The sequence below is a fragment of the Syngnathus floridae genome, chromosome 21, assembly GCF_059516105.1.
Source record: "Syngnathus floridae isolate MCC-2025c chromosome 21, RoL_Sflo_1.0, whole genome shotgun sequence".
NCBI classification, from domain to species: Eukaryota; Metazoa; Chordata; class Actinopteri; order Syngnathiformes; family Syngnathidae; genus Syngnathus; species Syngnathus floridae.
Window position 1 is genome coordinate 1,513,754 of NC_142433.1, and position 16,997 is coordinate 1,530,750.

A 16,997-nucleotide genomic window follows, 5' to 3' on the forward strand; every position below is an offset into this window, starting at 1 on the left:
AAACATGCTCAAGGTGTATTTAATATATGGATTCACTCACGTGCAGCATCATCTGATAATTCAATTTGCACTCGCTCAACCCAGAAGGCCACACTTGAGCCAAAGCTCTTTAATGAGACACTAGTCATAAACCACCACCAGTAAACCAGCCGTACAATCAATAAAGATGGCTAGTTGAAAATCGGCCAGCTATTTTACTACATTCTGTGCGCGGTGTGGACTTTGATTTACACTTGGTATTTTTCCATGAAAAAGTCCAAGCCACGTTACACTTTGTGGTATTTTTCCACAAGAAATATCATTTGTGTGCCGAAAGTACCGACATCAAAATATAGTCGGGTAAAATCCTTATCACTGTAACATCATGATAAAAAAAATCATATCATAAATTCATTCCATTGTATGAACTGCAAATCTATTGTGTAAATGCAGAAAAAAAAACCATGCTGTTATCATGATGTTAACAAACGCTACATGGACTGCTGCTCCTCCTGCAGGGAATTCTCCATGGAAACCCTGTACGGGTTGACATTATGCCTGGACGTGTTCTTGATGCTGTGGTACAAAGCCACAAGAAGGATGGGACTCAACGGCACCGAACTGAGCAATACGCTGATGGCAACCAACCAGCCCGGGTAAGGCTTGACCTCAGTTTGAGGAAATAGTTCCTAAGACAAAAAACAGACATCTTTCCAAACTGAACGATGTGAGAAATGTACAATTTGCTTACATAATCAGGATTCCATGTGCCAAAGGTGGGAGCATGCTGTGCCTCCAGAGCCACGTACGCAATCAATACTGTGATAATCATCACAGGACTGATGATAGTCCAACAAATTCTCCAGTAACGACAGGGATACTTCCCGGTCATTAAAAAGATGTCGTCACTGAATCTTGAGGACAAAGAGGAAAACAAATGACTCTTTTTGTTTTTTTTACAGCAAGGTATAAGAAGAAATTCAGACCTTTTCATTCCGCGGACATACGACACTCCAATCACTTCGAAAAATGCAATAATGAGGAGGGGGATGGAGCCCACGTAAGTGTTGAACACCTCAACCCAGTAGTTCCCAGAACCCATGGTGAAGATGAGCGCAATCAAAAAGGCGGTCAAGCAGACGAGCCCTGCAAAAAACAAAAAATCCTAACTACCTTCTCACTTTCCATCTCATTGATTTTCACGTACCTGTCCACACTTCAACGGAGAGCCATTTGGGAATGATGTCGAGCTCACGAATGGGGTTGAGGACTCCCTCCAGAGTGCCAAACATGGAGGACAGGCCCAAGCTGAGGAGCATCAGGAAAAACAAGGTCGCCCATACCTGAGGGTAGGGCATCTCCAGCACTGCTTGGGTGAACGTGATAAAAGCCAGGCCAGTTCCAGACGCACTCTAAAAAAGAAAAATATATTTTTGGAATTGGTATCAAGCCACTGACGGCACCACTAGAATAACATCTCAATCCAAAAAAGAATATTTTTCAGAATTACCTGGTCAAGGAAGGTGCTTAGGTTACACTCTCTCGGTAACAGCGTGGCGTTTATCCTTGAATTTTCCGTCTTCAAAGTCTCAATCAACTGGTTATAGGTTACGTTACTCTCGTTGACGAACTTGAAGTCAAACTCGGAAGTCAGACTGTAAATCTCCTGGAAGACCCTCACGTACTCCTTCTGACAGTTCTGCAACTCGTTGTTGGCTTTGAAGCCCAGAATGGAAAAGATGGCGATGGAGGCATACAGGGATGTGGCACTGTTTGTAATTCCCACCAAAAGTGCGTCCTTCTCGCAGTTATTGCTAAATTTGCACAGAACACAAAAAAAAAAAAAGAATGCATAAGTACAGAACAACACACTTTGTCTATGACATCTTCTTACTGCTCATTGTTGTAGCTGGAGAACGCAATGAGACCTCCAAAGCCCACCGAGAGCGAGAAGAAGATTTGAGTCGCGGCGTCAAGCCACACCTGAGGGTTCTTCAGTATCTCCCACTGGAAAAAAAAAATCCACATCAGCTAAGTTTGGATCTGTTAAGTGAAGAAGCCAAGCAAACTTACATCTGGGGTGAAAAGATACACCAGTCCATCTATGGCTCCAGGCAAGGTGAGGGCACGGACCAGAAAAATGGTGAGAACCAGGTAGGGCAAAGTGGTTGTCACATATACTGCCTAAAAACAAAGCCAAGTTTTAAATACAAAAGTCAGACTAAACATTTTTCCAACTGACCTTTCCCATGGACTTGATTCCTTTGATGAAGCAGATATAGACCGCCAACCAGGCAACAGCCAGGCAAGCCACCAACCGCGGCTGCAGAGAACCGTTGGTCTCAATGTCAGTGGTGATGTTGAGGGTCTGACGATACCAGAAGAAGTTGACCGACGTGCTTTTCTCACATTCTCGAGTCAAATCTGCGTGGGGCAATGGCTCATTTAGACATTGTCAAATGTTCTTCAAAGAATGCTGAAGCCTTCACCAAGACACACTTGTGTCATTAACTGGACACTGGCTCCAAGGCAGAGGATTTTTGAAGGAGTTGTAGAAGTACCACATCACCCAAGACAGGACCGAGTTGTAGAAAAGGGTAATCAGGAAAGACACAAACATGCAGCTAATGCCTGCAAGAAGAAAACAACCATGTTAGCACAACTCAAAAGAAATAAAGGAGTAAGGTATTCTATGCTCACCCACCTACTCCACCCATTATGGGTGAGACGTGCTTCCATGATCCAATGCTTCCTTTGCGGAGCCTCTGCCCGATGGCCAACTCCAGATAGAGGAGGGGGAGACCCTCAAAGACCAAAGCGATCACGTATGGGATGAGGAAGGCCCCTGGGAAAGTAGTAACCCTTTAGACAGCCTCCAACTGTTTTCAAAATGCTCAATGATGGCATCTTACCTCCTCCATAAGTTTGACAAAGGAAGGGGAAACGCCAGATGTTTCCAAATCCAACTGCAAAGCCAATCAAAGTGAGCAAATACTGCAGTTTGTTGTCCCATTTGATTTGTTTGTCTTCCGCATCTTCAGAGTCTACATGTTTGACGCCGTTGAGCTGGAGGAGGAATAAAAAACACCACAAGACCTCAATCACAAATAATGCAGCACGAATGAGGTGTGACTCTGAGTCTTTTCTCACCTCTATGTTGGAGGGACTCTCGACCATTGCGCTTTTGTGGGTCATTGATTTCTTCAGGCGTGATTTTCACGAGAGTATTGGTTGAAGGAATGATTCTGCAAAAAGCCAATCACATTAAAGTCATGAGGTGAAAACATTGTGAAACATTGACTCCCGGTCACTTTTATTGTTTGTCCATCAATGGTGAGTTCATGTTTTAATTGGAGGTGGGAATTTGGAATACCTGTTAAATGCAGTCTGAATGCAGGAATCCGTTTCTCTTGAAAGCCTTTTATGTTACTTTTCTGTGTTATCATAAAAATACATATTATAAGAATAAAGAAAAGTATTTTTCTTAATTTTACATTGACTAGAGTGGACTTGAAAATGAACATTGAATAACAAAAAGCAAGCCAATACTTTATATACAGTACATTGTTGCCGTAACTCAATCATATTAAAATTAATGGCACATTTTTATGTCTTTTACACATTAGGAATATTTGAGAAATTCTAAAACAGAAGTGTGAGAAACAAAGTCACTGACCTCTCCTCGGGAAATCCGTTTTGAAATGCACGGAATCACCAGTCTTGATCCTATTTATATATCGAACATCTTTTATTTTTACATCTTTAAACCTTTCCGTCTTTAATATGACATCGCAAACGTCCCATTTTCTTTGACGGTTCTTTCGCTCAGTGTCATCAGAAAAAATTGGTTGCATTCATTTTTATATTACAGACTTTTTTCAAAGATGCATTTACAATTCTACTTAGTTGCGTTGCACTTTAAATTTGATTTAACATTTATTCCCTAAATGATCTTTTAAATACATCAGGCCTGTCACCTTTTATGTTTATTAGTATTGAAGATGATTTGATACGTATCTCAATACTTGGGGTGTGATACAATACAAGGATGATCCGATTTGAAAGTGGAATGATTCAATTCATTTGGATTGTGAGTTGATTCCATATGGTGCGGCTCACTTTGAGAGGTTATGATGCAAAGATATGAATGAACCTGTCAGTGCTGTAAATGTTGCATTTCCTTAAAAGAATATTCCTCCAATAAAAGACAATTCAGTATGTACCTTGATATATTTTAAACAAATGATTCTGTTCAAATTAATGCACTCACATTTTTTTAAGCAAAGCCGATTTGAACAAAGTACCTTTTATCACCTGCATTTGAGTGCTGGATTTCTGAGACATGCATGATTCACCCACATAAGGACAATAAATATGAGTTGGTTCAGCAAAAGAGGAAAACCAAAATAATGCTTAAAATTTGAATAATATTGGTCAAATAATTCATACAAAATGTTGACAGTTGTTTTTGTTTTATTGGTAAGAAATTGGAAGGCCCTAATGGTATTTGATAATATTAAGATTTTATTTGCTGATTATATATATATACAGATTATTGCTTATACATTTCTTTTATAATTATTTTTATTGTATTTATTTTGTGAATTAGTTTAGTATGAAATGTTCTTGTTGTGCACAGTTCACCTTATGTTGAATTTGTGCTCAGTCTGATGTTTTTCTTTTATGAATAAGTAATCAATAAAGGCCTTTATAACCGAACTAAAGTTCCGACACTTGTAGCAGACGGATTATTGTTCTGGATGCAACAGGAAAAGAGGTTTTGCTTATTCAAAATAAAAGCATTATTTTTGTTCGATTGATGAGCTTTCAGCACACTCGATTTAAGTATTTGTTGCTAGTATAGTTATTATGTTCTCGTTTTTTCTAATTAAACCACTAGACCGGTAAGTTATTATGTTCTAGTAGTTTTTAATTGCACTAGTAGACCACTATGTTTTGGCGTTTGCTTTTATTTTGAAACTAAACTGCATTGTTGTTCTTCCGTCGCCAACCCGTGAGCCGAAGGAGGAAGCTGCAACGTTTGACAGCTTGCTGAGAAAGGTAATGCAATGCACGATTAAATGGAATACAAGTCATTATGGTGCCATTTGAAAATATATGCATGGTTATGTGTGCTATTTAACCCTTTGGTTACATTGCAGCCTGAGGTGTTACCAACGTGACTATTGTGCACCGGCTAGTTGGCTAAGCTACAAGAGAACTGTCAAATGGACATGTAGAACGTTGTGCTTGCTTGCATTTCATGATTAAATAATCCAATTTTCATGATTAAATAATCCAAACTCCTCCTGTGCATTACTATTTAACAGTGTATGTCAAATGTCAGAGCATAAAACGGTGTTTTAAATCTTAATTTCGAGAGAAATCTAATATTTATGATAATGTTTTTAATGTGGAAAAAGTAATTTTTTCCACAGTTCTGCGTTAGCCACAGGGGATTCAAATCATGTTGCAAATAAATGAGCTAGTAGCACCTGTGGCTAGCCATATTCTGGCAATCTTTCTGGACCTGGATTAATTAATAGAATAATAGAAATGGAGACTAACTGCAGATTTTTTTTTTGTCTTAACAAATAATAATTGTATGCAACACCAAGGTAGGATAACCTTTGCCTTCTGTAATATTATGAGAAATACCTTTTTTTTCCCATTTAAAATAAGAGAAAAGTTATATTTTCAGTTTATTTTTTTATTTGCAGTCCAGCCCTCATACTTTTACTTCTGCCCCAAGGAACCACATGGGAAAATGAGCGTCCCCGACTACTTGCAATGTGCTGAAGATCACCAGTCAGTTCTGGTGGTGGTCCAACCTGTCGGCAATGTGCCTGAGGACCAGTTCTTCAAGATCTACAAGCGCATCGCCAGTGTGAGCCAAGTGACCATCCGGGACTCTCAGCGGGTCCTTTACATCCGCTATCGCCACCACTACTTGTCGGAAAACAACGAATGGGGCGACTTCCAGACGCACCGCAAGGTGGTGGGCCTGGTGGCCGTCACCACCTGCGGCTCCTCCAAGGACTGGCCTCTGACAGCCGAGCGCTTCCACGCCCAAAAGGAAGTGTACGGCTCCACGCTTTACGACTCCAGGTTGCTTGTGTTCGGGCTCCAGGGGGAGATTGCCGAGCAGCAGAGGACGGACGTGGCCTTCTACCCCAGCTTTGAGGACTGCTCCGACGTGGAGAAGAGGGTGGAGGACTTTGTGGAGTCCATATTTATTGTCCTGGAGTCCAAACGGCTGGACCGTGCCACCGACAAGTCGGGCGATAAGATCCCTCTGCTCTGTGTGCCCTTTGAGAAGAAGGACTTTGTGGGTTTGGACACTGACAGCAGGTGAGTGCAAATTTTGTAGCGGTGTCCGAACGACAGCTTTTCCTGTCCTCTTTGTGGTTGGGCCACAAGAGGGCGCTGAAGCACTTAAATCTGAGAGGATCATAAAGCATCAACACAATGCAATGTTGAGAATGTTTTTTTTTTTGTCGTCTACCTTCATTTTTGTTTGTTCATCTTGCTTTATTTTGTTCTGCCTTTTCTTTTTCTTACATACTGTCCTGTGAGTTTATTGTTGGGTGCGAAAAGGTGAGACTCCCTCGGTGTAATCCGTGTCGATCCCAAACCTCATGATTCCAAGCTGTTTCCTCCCCTAGGGTTAAATAACACAGATAGATTGCATAGACTTGCAAATTGTAGCAAAAAAACCAAAAACATGCTGAACTGTTTTTATAGATGGCTGCAAAGTTTCAATGCTCCCCTTTGCCTATGCTCACCCCCCCTCCCCTGAGTGCACCAACTCTCCTCCGCTAGCAAAATGTGTTGTATAGCTTACGCCTCTTCCAATGTGTCACCAAGTTCCTCGCCGTTGCTCTTCAGGCATTATAAGAAGCGCTGCCAGGGACGCATGAGGAAACATGTGGGCGACTTGTGTCTCCAAGCGGGCATGTTGCAGGATGCCCTGGTCCACTATCACATGGCCGTGGAGCTGCTCAGGGGCGTGAATGACTTCCTTTGGTTGGGGGGTAAGCGTCCGTGTATAATTTCACAAAACAAAATCCATGATATGATGTTCCTTGAATTGTTTTTGTTGTTGTCCAGCTGCGTTGGAGGGTCTGTGTTCGGCGTCTGTCATCTTGCACTATCCCGGAGGCACGGCGGGGAGGACGCTCATGCACAAGGCAAATATCTCGCAACCGGTTGATGCGGGCAAACGCCACAGACCAGGTGAGAATGAAATTTTTTGGGCTGGATATGTGTTATTTTTTTTTGTTACTAATCCACTCCATCTGTTGCTTCCCGTGTATTAACATGCAGTTAACACGGCGTTCCGTTCCAATGAACTGTCTCACTTTGAAAATGGGCCTTTGTGAAGTCAATTCCCATGCTGCACCCTTCACTGAGCTCATCATAAAGGGCCGAGTGTTCCTCATTCACTTTTAATAATTAGGGCTCAGTCGGAGTGATCTGCTTTTATCCACCCCAATCACAGCAGATCACATTTTTTGGCAAGCGGCCTTTCTGGCACGACCAAGACGAGCGCTGCCAGAATTACAATCACTTCAATCATTTATTTTTTTTGTACTCCCTCGCCTCTCTTCTGATGCTTTTCAATGATGTACGGACACTTCCTGCCCCATAATTGGCTGAGTCCATATGAGTGCACGTTCTTTTGGAGTAAATAAAGCATACTTGGTGCAATGCTTTTGTTCATCATCGGAGTAACTTGGGCGACTAACACTGCTAACATTGCTCTTTGTGTCAACCTGCATTCTTTCTCTCTGTAGGGGCTCAGGAGGTTCTCATTGACCCAGGTATGATGGCTTCTAACCAAACGTAGCCGCTTTTAGTCGCTCCTGCATGCCTTCATGCCAACTCTTAAGCTCCTAGTTAATTAGTTTGATCATTGCCGTTCCACCATGTTATTTTTCTCATGCTATTCTTGAATTGTCTGATTTTAAGAATTGTTAGACATTTTTAGAGGACTTATCTGTTTTGAGGGGGCGGTCCTGGTCCCATGCAAATGAGCGCAGCGACTTTCTGGGACTCTTGAGACTTTAATTCTCCAGCAGGTGGCAGCGCAACACAGTCCCATAGGACTTGTGCATCCAAAATTCCACTTTTGCTAAAATGGAAACTTTAGTTTTTTTTTGGTATACCCACTTTTAGAAGATTAAAAAAAAATTGCAGCCTCGCTTTATTGACAATTCACAATCTATCTGCCTGCAAAATGCAAAATCTTCCATTTGTATTCAATCATATAAAGTGCAAGCAGGCTTCTTGATCACAAATTAGATACGCCGCACGCATATTTGACACAGCTGGCCGGAGTGTTTTGTTTGCATTTATAGATTATTCACGCATTGAGCAGCGGAGTCAAGTCCCCCTCCGCTGGCTTCCTTTCACCATTTCATCAAGTGTGGCAGCAGAGCGTGCCGTGCCTCCTTCCGCCCCAAACTAATCACCTCCTACTTTCCCGAGCGCAGGCGCCCTCACGGCCAACGGCATCAGCGCCGATACCAGTGCCGAGATCGGGCGGGCCAAGAACTGCCTGAGCCCGGAGGATGTTATAGAGAAGTACAAAGAGGCGATCTCCTACTATGGAAAGGTATTTCAAAAATATGGAATTTGTGATTTTCATATTTGACCACATCATCATAATTATAATCATATTATGCGTCCTCAGCACCAGGGGGCAGTATGAGATTGATGAGAGTGAGTCTATGGAGCTTGGTGCTTTTGACAGCTGCTGTTTACCGCATTACTCACTCGGACATACATGGGGGAATAACACGCACACACGAGCAGGTTTTGTCTCCAAACTTTTATGAGTCAGTGCTCGCCATACTTGCAAGATGTGTCGAAATACAATGTACATAAGAACACGATTGCAACCCATCCCTCGGCGGTTACCGAGCACCGAATGAAGGCTCATTACCTGTCGAGGACCCGGAGCTTTATCTTCATTATTATAATTGACTTTTTTTTTTGGGTACCAATTCCCCCTACCTGTAACTGGTTCTTTCACAATGAAATCACACAGCTATTCAGGTATTAATTGAATTTTAATAAGCAGACAATGAGTGTGGAAGTGCGGGGGAAATTAATGGAAGGCCCGATAAATCAAATTTTTTCAGTCTCACGGAACGTGAAAAGATTGGCTGGCGCAGTCGAACGCACAATTAACTTTGTATCAACCTTCTCCACCTTATCTCCCCTTTTAGTATAAGAACGCCGGCGTGATCGAGCTCGAGGCCTGCGTGAAAGCCGTGCGCGTGCTGGCCATTCAGAAACGGGCCAGAGAGGCTTCCGAGTTCCTGCAGAATGCCGTTTACATCAATCTGGGACAGGTACGCCATTTTAGGAGCGCTTGTAAATTCAAATTATAAATATACAGATTCCAGCGGTGGAGTTAAACGGCGCCATCTGCTCTTCTCCCGCCGGCAGCTATCCGAGGAGGAGAAGATCCAGCGCTACAGCATCCTGTCGGAGCTGTACGAACTGATCGGATTTCGCCGCAAGTCGGCGTTTTTCAAGCGCGTGGCCGCCATGCAGTGCGTGGCCCCCACCATCCCGGAGCCCGGCTGGAGGGCCTGCTACAAGCTGCTGCTGGAGACGCTGCCCGGCTACAGCCTTTCCCTCGACCCCAAAGACTTCAGTAAAGGTAGGTCGCGTCACACGGGAATGATTTCCAAAAGCGCAACCGGTAGTTTACAGCTTGTCCAGACAAAGACCGTTGCGCATCACCTACTCAGGTTTCGGGCCGTCTTTCGCCGAGTGCCTCTTCAGGCTTTTTGTGAATTCAAGCGCAAACACCCGGCCCCTTTCATGGGCCCTCGGCGACTCCGGCTTGCGCAGACTCTCGAGCCCCTCGGCGCTCGCCACCGCCACTCCACAGCCTTTTGAAACGCTCGTGATATAAAAGATGGAACACAAGAGCTTCAAGGACATCCGTGTTATCTCCCATGATCGCTATTTGAGAGATGCAGAAAGAGGATTGGTCTGGTACAATGGCTCGCCTCGTTTGCCCTTTGAATGGCAACGAGCTGCAGGTTGATTGAGTCACTTAATGCGGCCGCCCGGGTTTTACTACTGCAATGAAAATAACACAAATAAGAAGCAAGGCTGCACGATGTTTTCTTTTCTTTGTAGCGGCCGAACGTCGGGAGTACAATCGCTTTTGTGCTGCCAGCAGAAATGGCAAAGCGTGGTCAGTACTTGAGTAAAAGTCTTGAGAATCATATAACTCGAGTAGTCCTTCAAATAATTGCTTGAGTATGTCAGTGAATAAATGGAGGAAATGCTGAGTCATTTCCGATTTTTTTGAATATTTGAATAATCCAACATTTAACTTTCGAGGTTTTGCTGTGTCGTCAATTTTTTTTTTTTTGCGTCATTTTTTTTTGCAACCTTCAACTTAAGCGTGTCCCTGTTGCTGATTAAAGTGATGAATGGTTGGTGCGGGGCAAGGTAAGACCTCATCCAATTTTGGTGTAGCTCCAAATCAAAATGCAATGAAAGGAGGCCCTTAAAGTATCTCGTCCAACAATGCAGTCCTTTTTAACAATATGATACAGACAAATGGGCAAGGTTTGGAACGGCTCCAAAGTAGAATTGTTCCTTATGTAGGGTGGGTTTGGGGGGGGGGCAAGTGTGACTTGTGGGAAAAGACTGTTGTCAGCCTTTAGGCGGCCGGCGGGATGAGATGTAAGTTTGTCAAGCGGCACACTCGCTGATGCATTCTAATGAGGAGGATGCACTTGACGGCGATGTGGCACTAATGTCTTTTTAAGTAGCTCAAGACCGTGCTAAAATCCCCCGTGAGCTCACCCTTTTCAGCACCCCCCCCCACCCCAGTTTCATCTGACGATTCCCTTTTTTTCCCCCCATCGTATTCCCCTTAATGGCGCACTTAATAGATCTAGTCTCAAAGCAGCACGTACACGCGTTTGCGGCAGACGGATGGAAGTTCAGCTCGTTTATTTGCAGATGTTCACAAATGTAGCTTTGTGAGAGAATTGCATTTCGTGCACTCGTGTCAAACAATGAGGCACAGGTGTGACTTTTCCGCCGGTCATGTCTCCCGCAGGCACGCATCGAGGCTGGGCCGCCGTTCAAATCCGTCTCCTGCACGAGCTGGTGTTCGCCTCCCGCCGCATGGGCAACCCCGGCCTGTCCGTCCGCCACCTGTCCTTCCTGCTGCAGACCATGCTGGACTTCCTGTCCGATCAAGGTCGGTGGACCACACGCGGCGGCAGAGGAGAGAAAAGTTTGACTGAAAACAAAAAGGCAGTGTTGCTCCTTAATTACATGTTCTATTTAAACCCAGTGAGGTGCTTCTTAGAAGAAAAAAAATTTTGGAAACAGCCACCCTGGCCTTTTGTGATAGCAGCAGCGCGCTCATTAGTGTGCGGCGCACAACAAAGCCGCCTCCTTTTTGGAGCGAGTGCAACATTGTGCCGTGACCAGAAATCCTGCGCCGCCAGTTTGAGCTTTTACCAAAACAACGTGAGCCAGGCAATCTTCTGGCCGCACAATAGAGGCCGGTCGTAATCCCCGCTTGGCCGCCGAGCACGTGAATGGACGCGAGGATGCGGCGGGCGGAGTTAAGTTATGACCGAGATGAAACGAGCTTAGCGAACGTAACGTTTGGTTTCAGCGCGAGGAGCTTTGGCCGGCAAACTGGTCATTTGCGAGGCGTCCTTTCAATTATGTACCGTTGAGTTATCAATTCACTTTCTTAGTTTGAATCTGTTTCCATTTTGTGTGGCTGTCAATTACATAAATTTATCCATTTTATCCAAATCGTGCAGCTCTCGCTTGACTCGAGAGGCCGACTTAATGTAAAACACCCGATCCGATTTGCATCGACTCACTTTGGGTTGCCAGAACATCCACTTCATTCGATTTGCAATGAAGAGTTGTTGGCTGAGCCTATCTTTCATCTTTACTTGGTCCAACTTTAGACGTCTCTCCGCATTGTGTCTCATTGAAGATGTCAGGCAGAGGATTTTAGGTCGCCCGTGCAGCTGAGTAAATCCAATCGACGCAATGTGTCGGAATGTGTTTGTGTACGCAAAGTTTCAGATGGAGATTGGCAGGTAATGATTTGCACGTCCGCCACGAGCAATAACGCTTTCGGCCCCGAGCGGGATTGGGGAAGTCTGTTAAAAGCCTCGACCTTAGTTTTGATGGGGGATGATTGCGGCAAAAAGATGAAGCCGCTTTAAGGTTCCATCAAAAAGTTGTTTGTGCATTTAGACACAAAAGTAAAAATGCCGATCCATGATGTCTCATTTAACCACACCAAACTTGAGTCGGTTAAATAAATAAAAATGAAATATTCATGGAGGTTGCAAGAGCGCCAGTCAGACAAATTTGCTGTGCTTTTTTTTTTCTCGGTTGCGCAACAATGCGTTCAGAAAAAAAGATTAATCATGGTGGGCTCAGCAAAGATTTGTGCATGTAAATTAAGCTTTTTTTGTGAACTCGCACCTACAGTCGTATCCACTGGCGGTAATTTATCTCTTTTGCAGCGCGCGTGGAATACAAAATTAGCACATAACAATGAGTTCGACTCAGCAAACCAAATTTGTGCACGTCAACGCTATGCATCCAAGTAATTGTCATGGAAATAAATGTGTGTGGGGGGGGGTGCTACTGTACATTTCCAGTGGTGCTCAAATGGCTAATTATGGGTCATCCCGGAGTGAGTGACACCCTCAAGGATCGTATGATAAGGCAGAGTAAGCTTTGAAAAGCTCAACGATGCCGAGTAGCAGTCAACGATGATGTCATTGGAGATACGCTCAGCGGATGTGCATTTCGAGCATCACAATGAGGTTTTCATAAAAGCGCGTAGTAGCGCCGTTGAAATTCTTCGCAAGCGAGTGTCCTTGGACGCACGCCGGCCGCTTCCCAGCCAAAGCAATTTTTACGGGTGGGTGAGCAGTAATGTTCCTTCTTTAAAGCTATTCATGCTACAATAAGGCTTAACGTTTTTATTTCAAGACTCTGCGTGGTATTGCTGAGGGAGACTCACCTCACAGGCCATTAATGTTTGGCTTATTTATGGCGCGCCAACACCAAACCTGCACAGTAAAAAATAAAAAAATAAAAATAACTTGATGTTTCTACATTTTTTTTTTTTTAGAGAAAAAAGAAGTAACTCAGAGCCTGGAAAATTACACCTCCAAGTGCCCGGGGGGAATGGAGGTCATCACCTTACCGGATGGCCTTAAGCTCCTACCGGTGCCTTTTACAAAGCTCCCTATTGTTCGGTGAGTCAACATTGTCACTGGATGAATTACACTAGTGAAATACACTCATTGGACACTTAATTGAAAACAACTCTCAGCGCAAGTAAGTGCTGACTCATCGCTCAGTACAATTCAGCAAAGCACCAGTCCAACAACAACAACAATAATAATCGTGCTAACGGTGGCAGTCAAATTGGACATTATTATTTTTGGAAAGAAGGAATATTACAGACAGCACAAAGGCTTTCAGTTGCAATTTCAGTTGCACTTATCATAGCGCCAAAACACTACGTTTACCTCAATGAACCTCCCCAAGTTACTTTTACAGACAGTAGTAGTTCCTGGACAGCAAAATGGTGGCACTACTTCTGCTTGTATGTAAACAAGAAATAGGTGTGATATTGTTGAGTATCATTTCAAAATGCAGATTAAGTGGAACACAGAATTTCCCCCCCCCCTCAAATAGGTCAGTGAAGCTACTCAACCTCCCGGTGAGTCTGCGTCCTCACAAGGTGAAAGGTCTTCTGGGTCCCAACGCCTCCACGGCCAGCCCCTTTATCTACTCGCCCATCGTCATGCACAACAGAGGAGAGGAGCGCTGCAAGAAGATCGGTAAAAGCTCTCCACGGCATACTCGTTCAATCAGCGCCGGCGTCCGTATGTCCTTGATATGGCGAGAAGGCGCTTGATCAGGCCAGGAGGTGCGCCCGACTGCACAAAGGCGAGGAAGAGCCACGAAGGAATTGATTAAATATTCCGGTTGCCAGCGTCGCGACGGAACTCCGCTCGACTGGGCTCGCTCGCTCCACTTGAGGCTTATCTGGCACGGCCTTATCAAACAAGATGAGCATTTGGCGACTTTTATAATCCCGCCTTAATTATCCTTAGACGATATTAGCCGACGGCTGTTATCTCCCTCTGCAAACAGACGCTACCTGCAGTCACTTTCCGCCTTTGCCGCTTGTGCATTATTTGTGCGTTGAGTGGCTGTGATTTATTTGCGCAGAAATAAACCAGAATAAAATGAATGCCATTCTATTTTAATTAAATAAGCCTGAATTGTATGACGTTTTTGTAAAATAGTTTTCTATCAAATTTGGATTTAATGTCACCAAGAGCTACTGAATTTAATAGGTAATATTGCTAAAGTTAGTTTGTTGAAGTTTTTTTCAAAATTGTATTTGCTTTGAGCGATATAAAATGCAAATAGACTTTAATTAAAACTACAACTAAAACTGCCCTGCCCGCCTTGAGTAATACACAAAATCTGACATTTTCTAAACACCACGTTGCTCCCCGAAGTTCCCTTTTTTACTACTTGAGGAAAAACCAATCCCGAGATGAAATCCGCGCTTCCTCCCGGGAGCTCCCCGCCGGCTGATGAGGTTTTGATTGCGTCCTCGCACTTGCGAAACGCATCTTGGAAGAACAAATGCAGTCCCGATGTGTTTTGACGCCTGTGAGCGCGCATTCATCTCTGCGACTAATTCAAGCTGAGCTCTTCCCCCGATTTTCAGTTTTGTAGTGTCTTAACCCCACTCTGAAGCCGGCGACTTGAAAGACTTGGAAGAACACACGAGGGTCCCCGGTGGCTTGTGATCAGTGGAATACACACGCGAGGAGAACTTCATTACGCTCCCTTAGTGGCACGGCCCTCGGAGCGAGCGTTTACGTCCCCCGATGGTCATTAGCATTCGGAGAGACGGCGGCTGCAGCCGATGGATGCGCCTCGTACGAGCGATGTGTGTTTTCTTAATCTCCGAAAGACACGCCGCTCATCGCATCGACGTGAAACAAAGGCTCTTTGCGTTCACTCTGATGTTTGCGATAGGGCCTTTTATCTGATCCGTTGTCATACACTAGGCATCCCAACGACATCCCCGGTGCGCTGCGTGTAAACACGATGTGGTTATTTATTTTTTTGTGTAATGTTGATGTCTTGTGTTATCACACTGATGCTGGTACTTAGTTTCTTAATCACAGGATTAAGGAAAAAAAAACCCAATTGATTTTTAAAATCGATTCGTTTATTTCGATCTGTTGTCGATTAATTTTCACAGAGTACAAAGCCACATAAAATATTATCTTGTATCAATATAGCTTTTAATTTCCCAAGGTACATTGCTTCTGTTTGCTTTCTCTTGCCTCCAAGGGTCTAAGACGCAGACGTCGGTCCGTATGCGATTGCAAATGTTAACGTTTCATTTTATGCTATCAAATCAGAAATGATGGCTACTCCACGAGCCATCTGCAATATTTGAAATGAAATGAAAGTAAGATTAAGCTCAATGTCATTATGGTGGTTTTGCTCTCTCAGTCTCTCTCCTCAACATGAAGTGACATCATTGACATTGTTCCAGACATATAAGTACAAAGGTAATTGATTGAGTCTGCCTTGTTTTTAGACTTCCAGTGGGTCCAAGGAGATGTTTGCGAGGTGCAGCTGATGGTCTACAACCCCATGCCTTACGAGCTCCGGGTGGAGAATGTGGTCAGTGGCATTGATGACACACTCGCACTCAATTTGCCGATCGCCGCCACATCTAACCGCCGCCGCAAAGCATTCAATTTCCAAACACCGAACCCCCGTCGAGTCATACGTGTTTATGGCGGATAGTCCAATTAACATCCCTTAAAAGCTTTTTCGGACAACGTAATACCGCATCGGCTGGAGGTGAGAGCAAATTACTCACTGCTTGACAGTAAGAGGCCATCTGGGGAGCATCACACCGCTTTTATGGCTTCGCGCAACCTCTCCTGCCTGAATAGAGAAGTTCAATATGGAGGCACAACCCCTCCCATTCATCTATTTTATTTATTTTTTAAAATTTTATTTATTTATTGGATTTATTTATATTGTAGGATAAAGTTTAAATTGCGCAACAGCGAGTCTTGCCTCCTCTTATCTCCTAATAGCAGTTTGATAATGTCAGCTTTCTAAGCGGAAATCGCCATTAAACCCTGCGATTTATTTTAAAAAAAAAAGAAAACAAAAGCCAATTAACAGCTGCCAGCCCAAACGAAACAATTACCAGCTCTGATATTTATCTTTTTTTAATGCCGGAATGCGGATTTTCAATGCGTGATACTCGCCACTACTTTGCATTTACCTATGGATTACCCCAAGGACGTTGTTCATGAATGTAGGTCAAAAGCTTGTTCGTCTTTGGCGGCCTTGTCCTTCGTGAGGTAGCGTCTGCTGTTACCGATTGCGTCATCCATTACGCTGTGTCTCGTGCGGCGTGTGCGGGGAATGTAAATGCGAGGCCTTGAATACAGTTCGAGCACCAAAACAGCAAATCAGTGCGCCTTTCTTGACTTAGGGTTTGTTGACCTCCGGAGTGGAGTTCGAGTCCCTCCCCGCGGGGCTGTCACTGCCGGCAGAGTCCGGCCTCTACCCCGTCACTCTGGTGGGCGTCCCGCGAACCTCTGGCAACATCACCGTCAATGGTGAGTTGATGAATGCCCGACTTGGAAAGAAAAGGTAAGGCTAATTGTAAACTCGCTCGGATCCAAGGGTACCACACCTCGGTGTTTGGCGTTAGCAGCGATTGCTTACTGGAGGGTCTACCCGGGGTGAAGACTGACGGATGCCTGGTTGAGGTCATCCCCTCGCTGCCTCGTCTTCAGCTCAGTACATCACTACCACGGTTAGTGGATCGTTTGTATCCCTTCATTGTTTGCTTTGCCAAGGAGGTCATATTGTTAAGAATGTTTACTACATTTTTTATGACATTTGGGGGATTGGGG

The 16,997-nt window shown here is 44.2% G+C and overlaps 2 protein-coding genes across 4 annotated transcripts in view; one reads left to right on the forward strand and one right to left on the reverse strand.

Moving 5' to 3' along the window:
• Positions 1-3: 3 nt before the first annotated feature.
• LOC148379717 (sodium-dependent neutral amino acid transporter B(0)AT3-like) lies at positions 4-3,721 on the reverse strand. Of its 2 annotated transcripts, XM_088366060.1 has the most exons (14): positions 3,656-3,720; positions 3,353-3,413; positions 3,130-3,224; positions 2,892-3,045; positions 2,684-2,824; positions 2,479-2,610; positions 2,222-2,403; positions 2,053-2,163; positions 1,874-1,986; positions 1,490-1,793; positions 1,187-1,391; positions 966-1,125; positions 731-893; positions 4-668 (listed from the first exon to the last, which is right to left on the reverse strand). In XM_088366060.1, the coding sequence occupies exons 3-14, from the start codon at positions 3,172-3,174 to the stop codon at positions 471-473; spliced, it is 1,908 nt and encodes a 635-aa protein (XP_088222186.1). In that variant the 5' UTR covers positions 3,175-3,224; positions 3,353-3,413; positions 3,656-3,720; the 3' UTR covers positions 4-470. The 2 variants fall into 2 exon arrangements, with proteins under 2 accessions (XP_088222186.1, XP_088222185.1); XM_088366059.1 differs by having other exon boundaries at positions 731-1,125; positions 3,656-3,721.
• A 1,218-nt stretch (positions 3,722-4,939) lies between these two features.
• trappc9 (trafficking protein particle complex subunit 9) overlaps positions 4,940-16,997 on the forward strand; it is a 54,328-nt gene continuing 42,270 nt past the window's right edge. The window contains exons 1-14 of one of the 2 annotated variants that reach the window (XM_088366058.1): positions 4,964-5,040; positions 5,732-6,330; positions 6,868-7,013; positions 7,090-7,215; positions 7,776-7,802; positions 8,475-8,596; positions 9,213-9,338; positions 9,436-9,652; positions 11,078-11,221; positions 13,142-13,268; positions 13,714-13,859; positions 15,653-15,738; positions 16,571-16,697; positions 16,765-16,897. In XM_088366058.1, the coding sequence (XP_088222184.1) occupies positions 5,747-6,330; positions 6,868-7,013; positions 7,090-7,215; positions 7,776-7,802; positions 8,475-8,596; positions 9,213-9,338; positions 9,436-9,652; positions 11,078-11,221; positions 13,142-13,268; positions 13,714-13,859; positions 15,653-15,738; positions 16,571-16,697; positions 16,765-16,897 (2,111 nt within the window). In that variant the 5' untranslated portion in view covers positions 4,964-5,040; positions 5,732-5,746. Of the gene's footprint in view, positions 5,041-5,731; positions 6,331-6,867; positions 7,014-7,089; positions 7,216-7,775; positions 7,803-8,474; positions 8,597-9,212; positions 9,339-9,435; positions 9,653-11,077; positions 11,222-13,141; positions 13,269-13,713; positions 13,860-15,652; positions 15,739-16,570; positions 16,698-16,764; positions 16,898-16,997 lie in introns of both variants that reach the window. The other variant, XM_088366057.1, reaches the window with a different exon arrangement.

Excerpts from the sequence above, each read along its gene's own strand:
- LOC148379717 (XM_088366059.1), bottom strand. The coding sequence starts at position 3,174 with ATGACCCACAAAAGCGCAATGGTCGAGAGTCCCTCCAACATAGAG. Across the intron at positions 1,794-1,873 it reads TCCAGCTACAACAATGAGCA|CAATAACTGCGAGAAGGACG; the intron begins GTAAGAAGATGT and ends GTGCAAATTTAG. Across the intron at positions 669-730 it reads GCACATGGAATCCTGATTAT|GAACTATTTCCTCAAACTGA; the intron begins GTAAGCAAATTG and ends TTTTTGTCTTAG.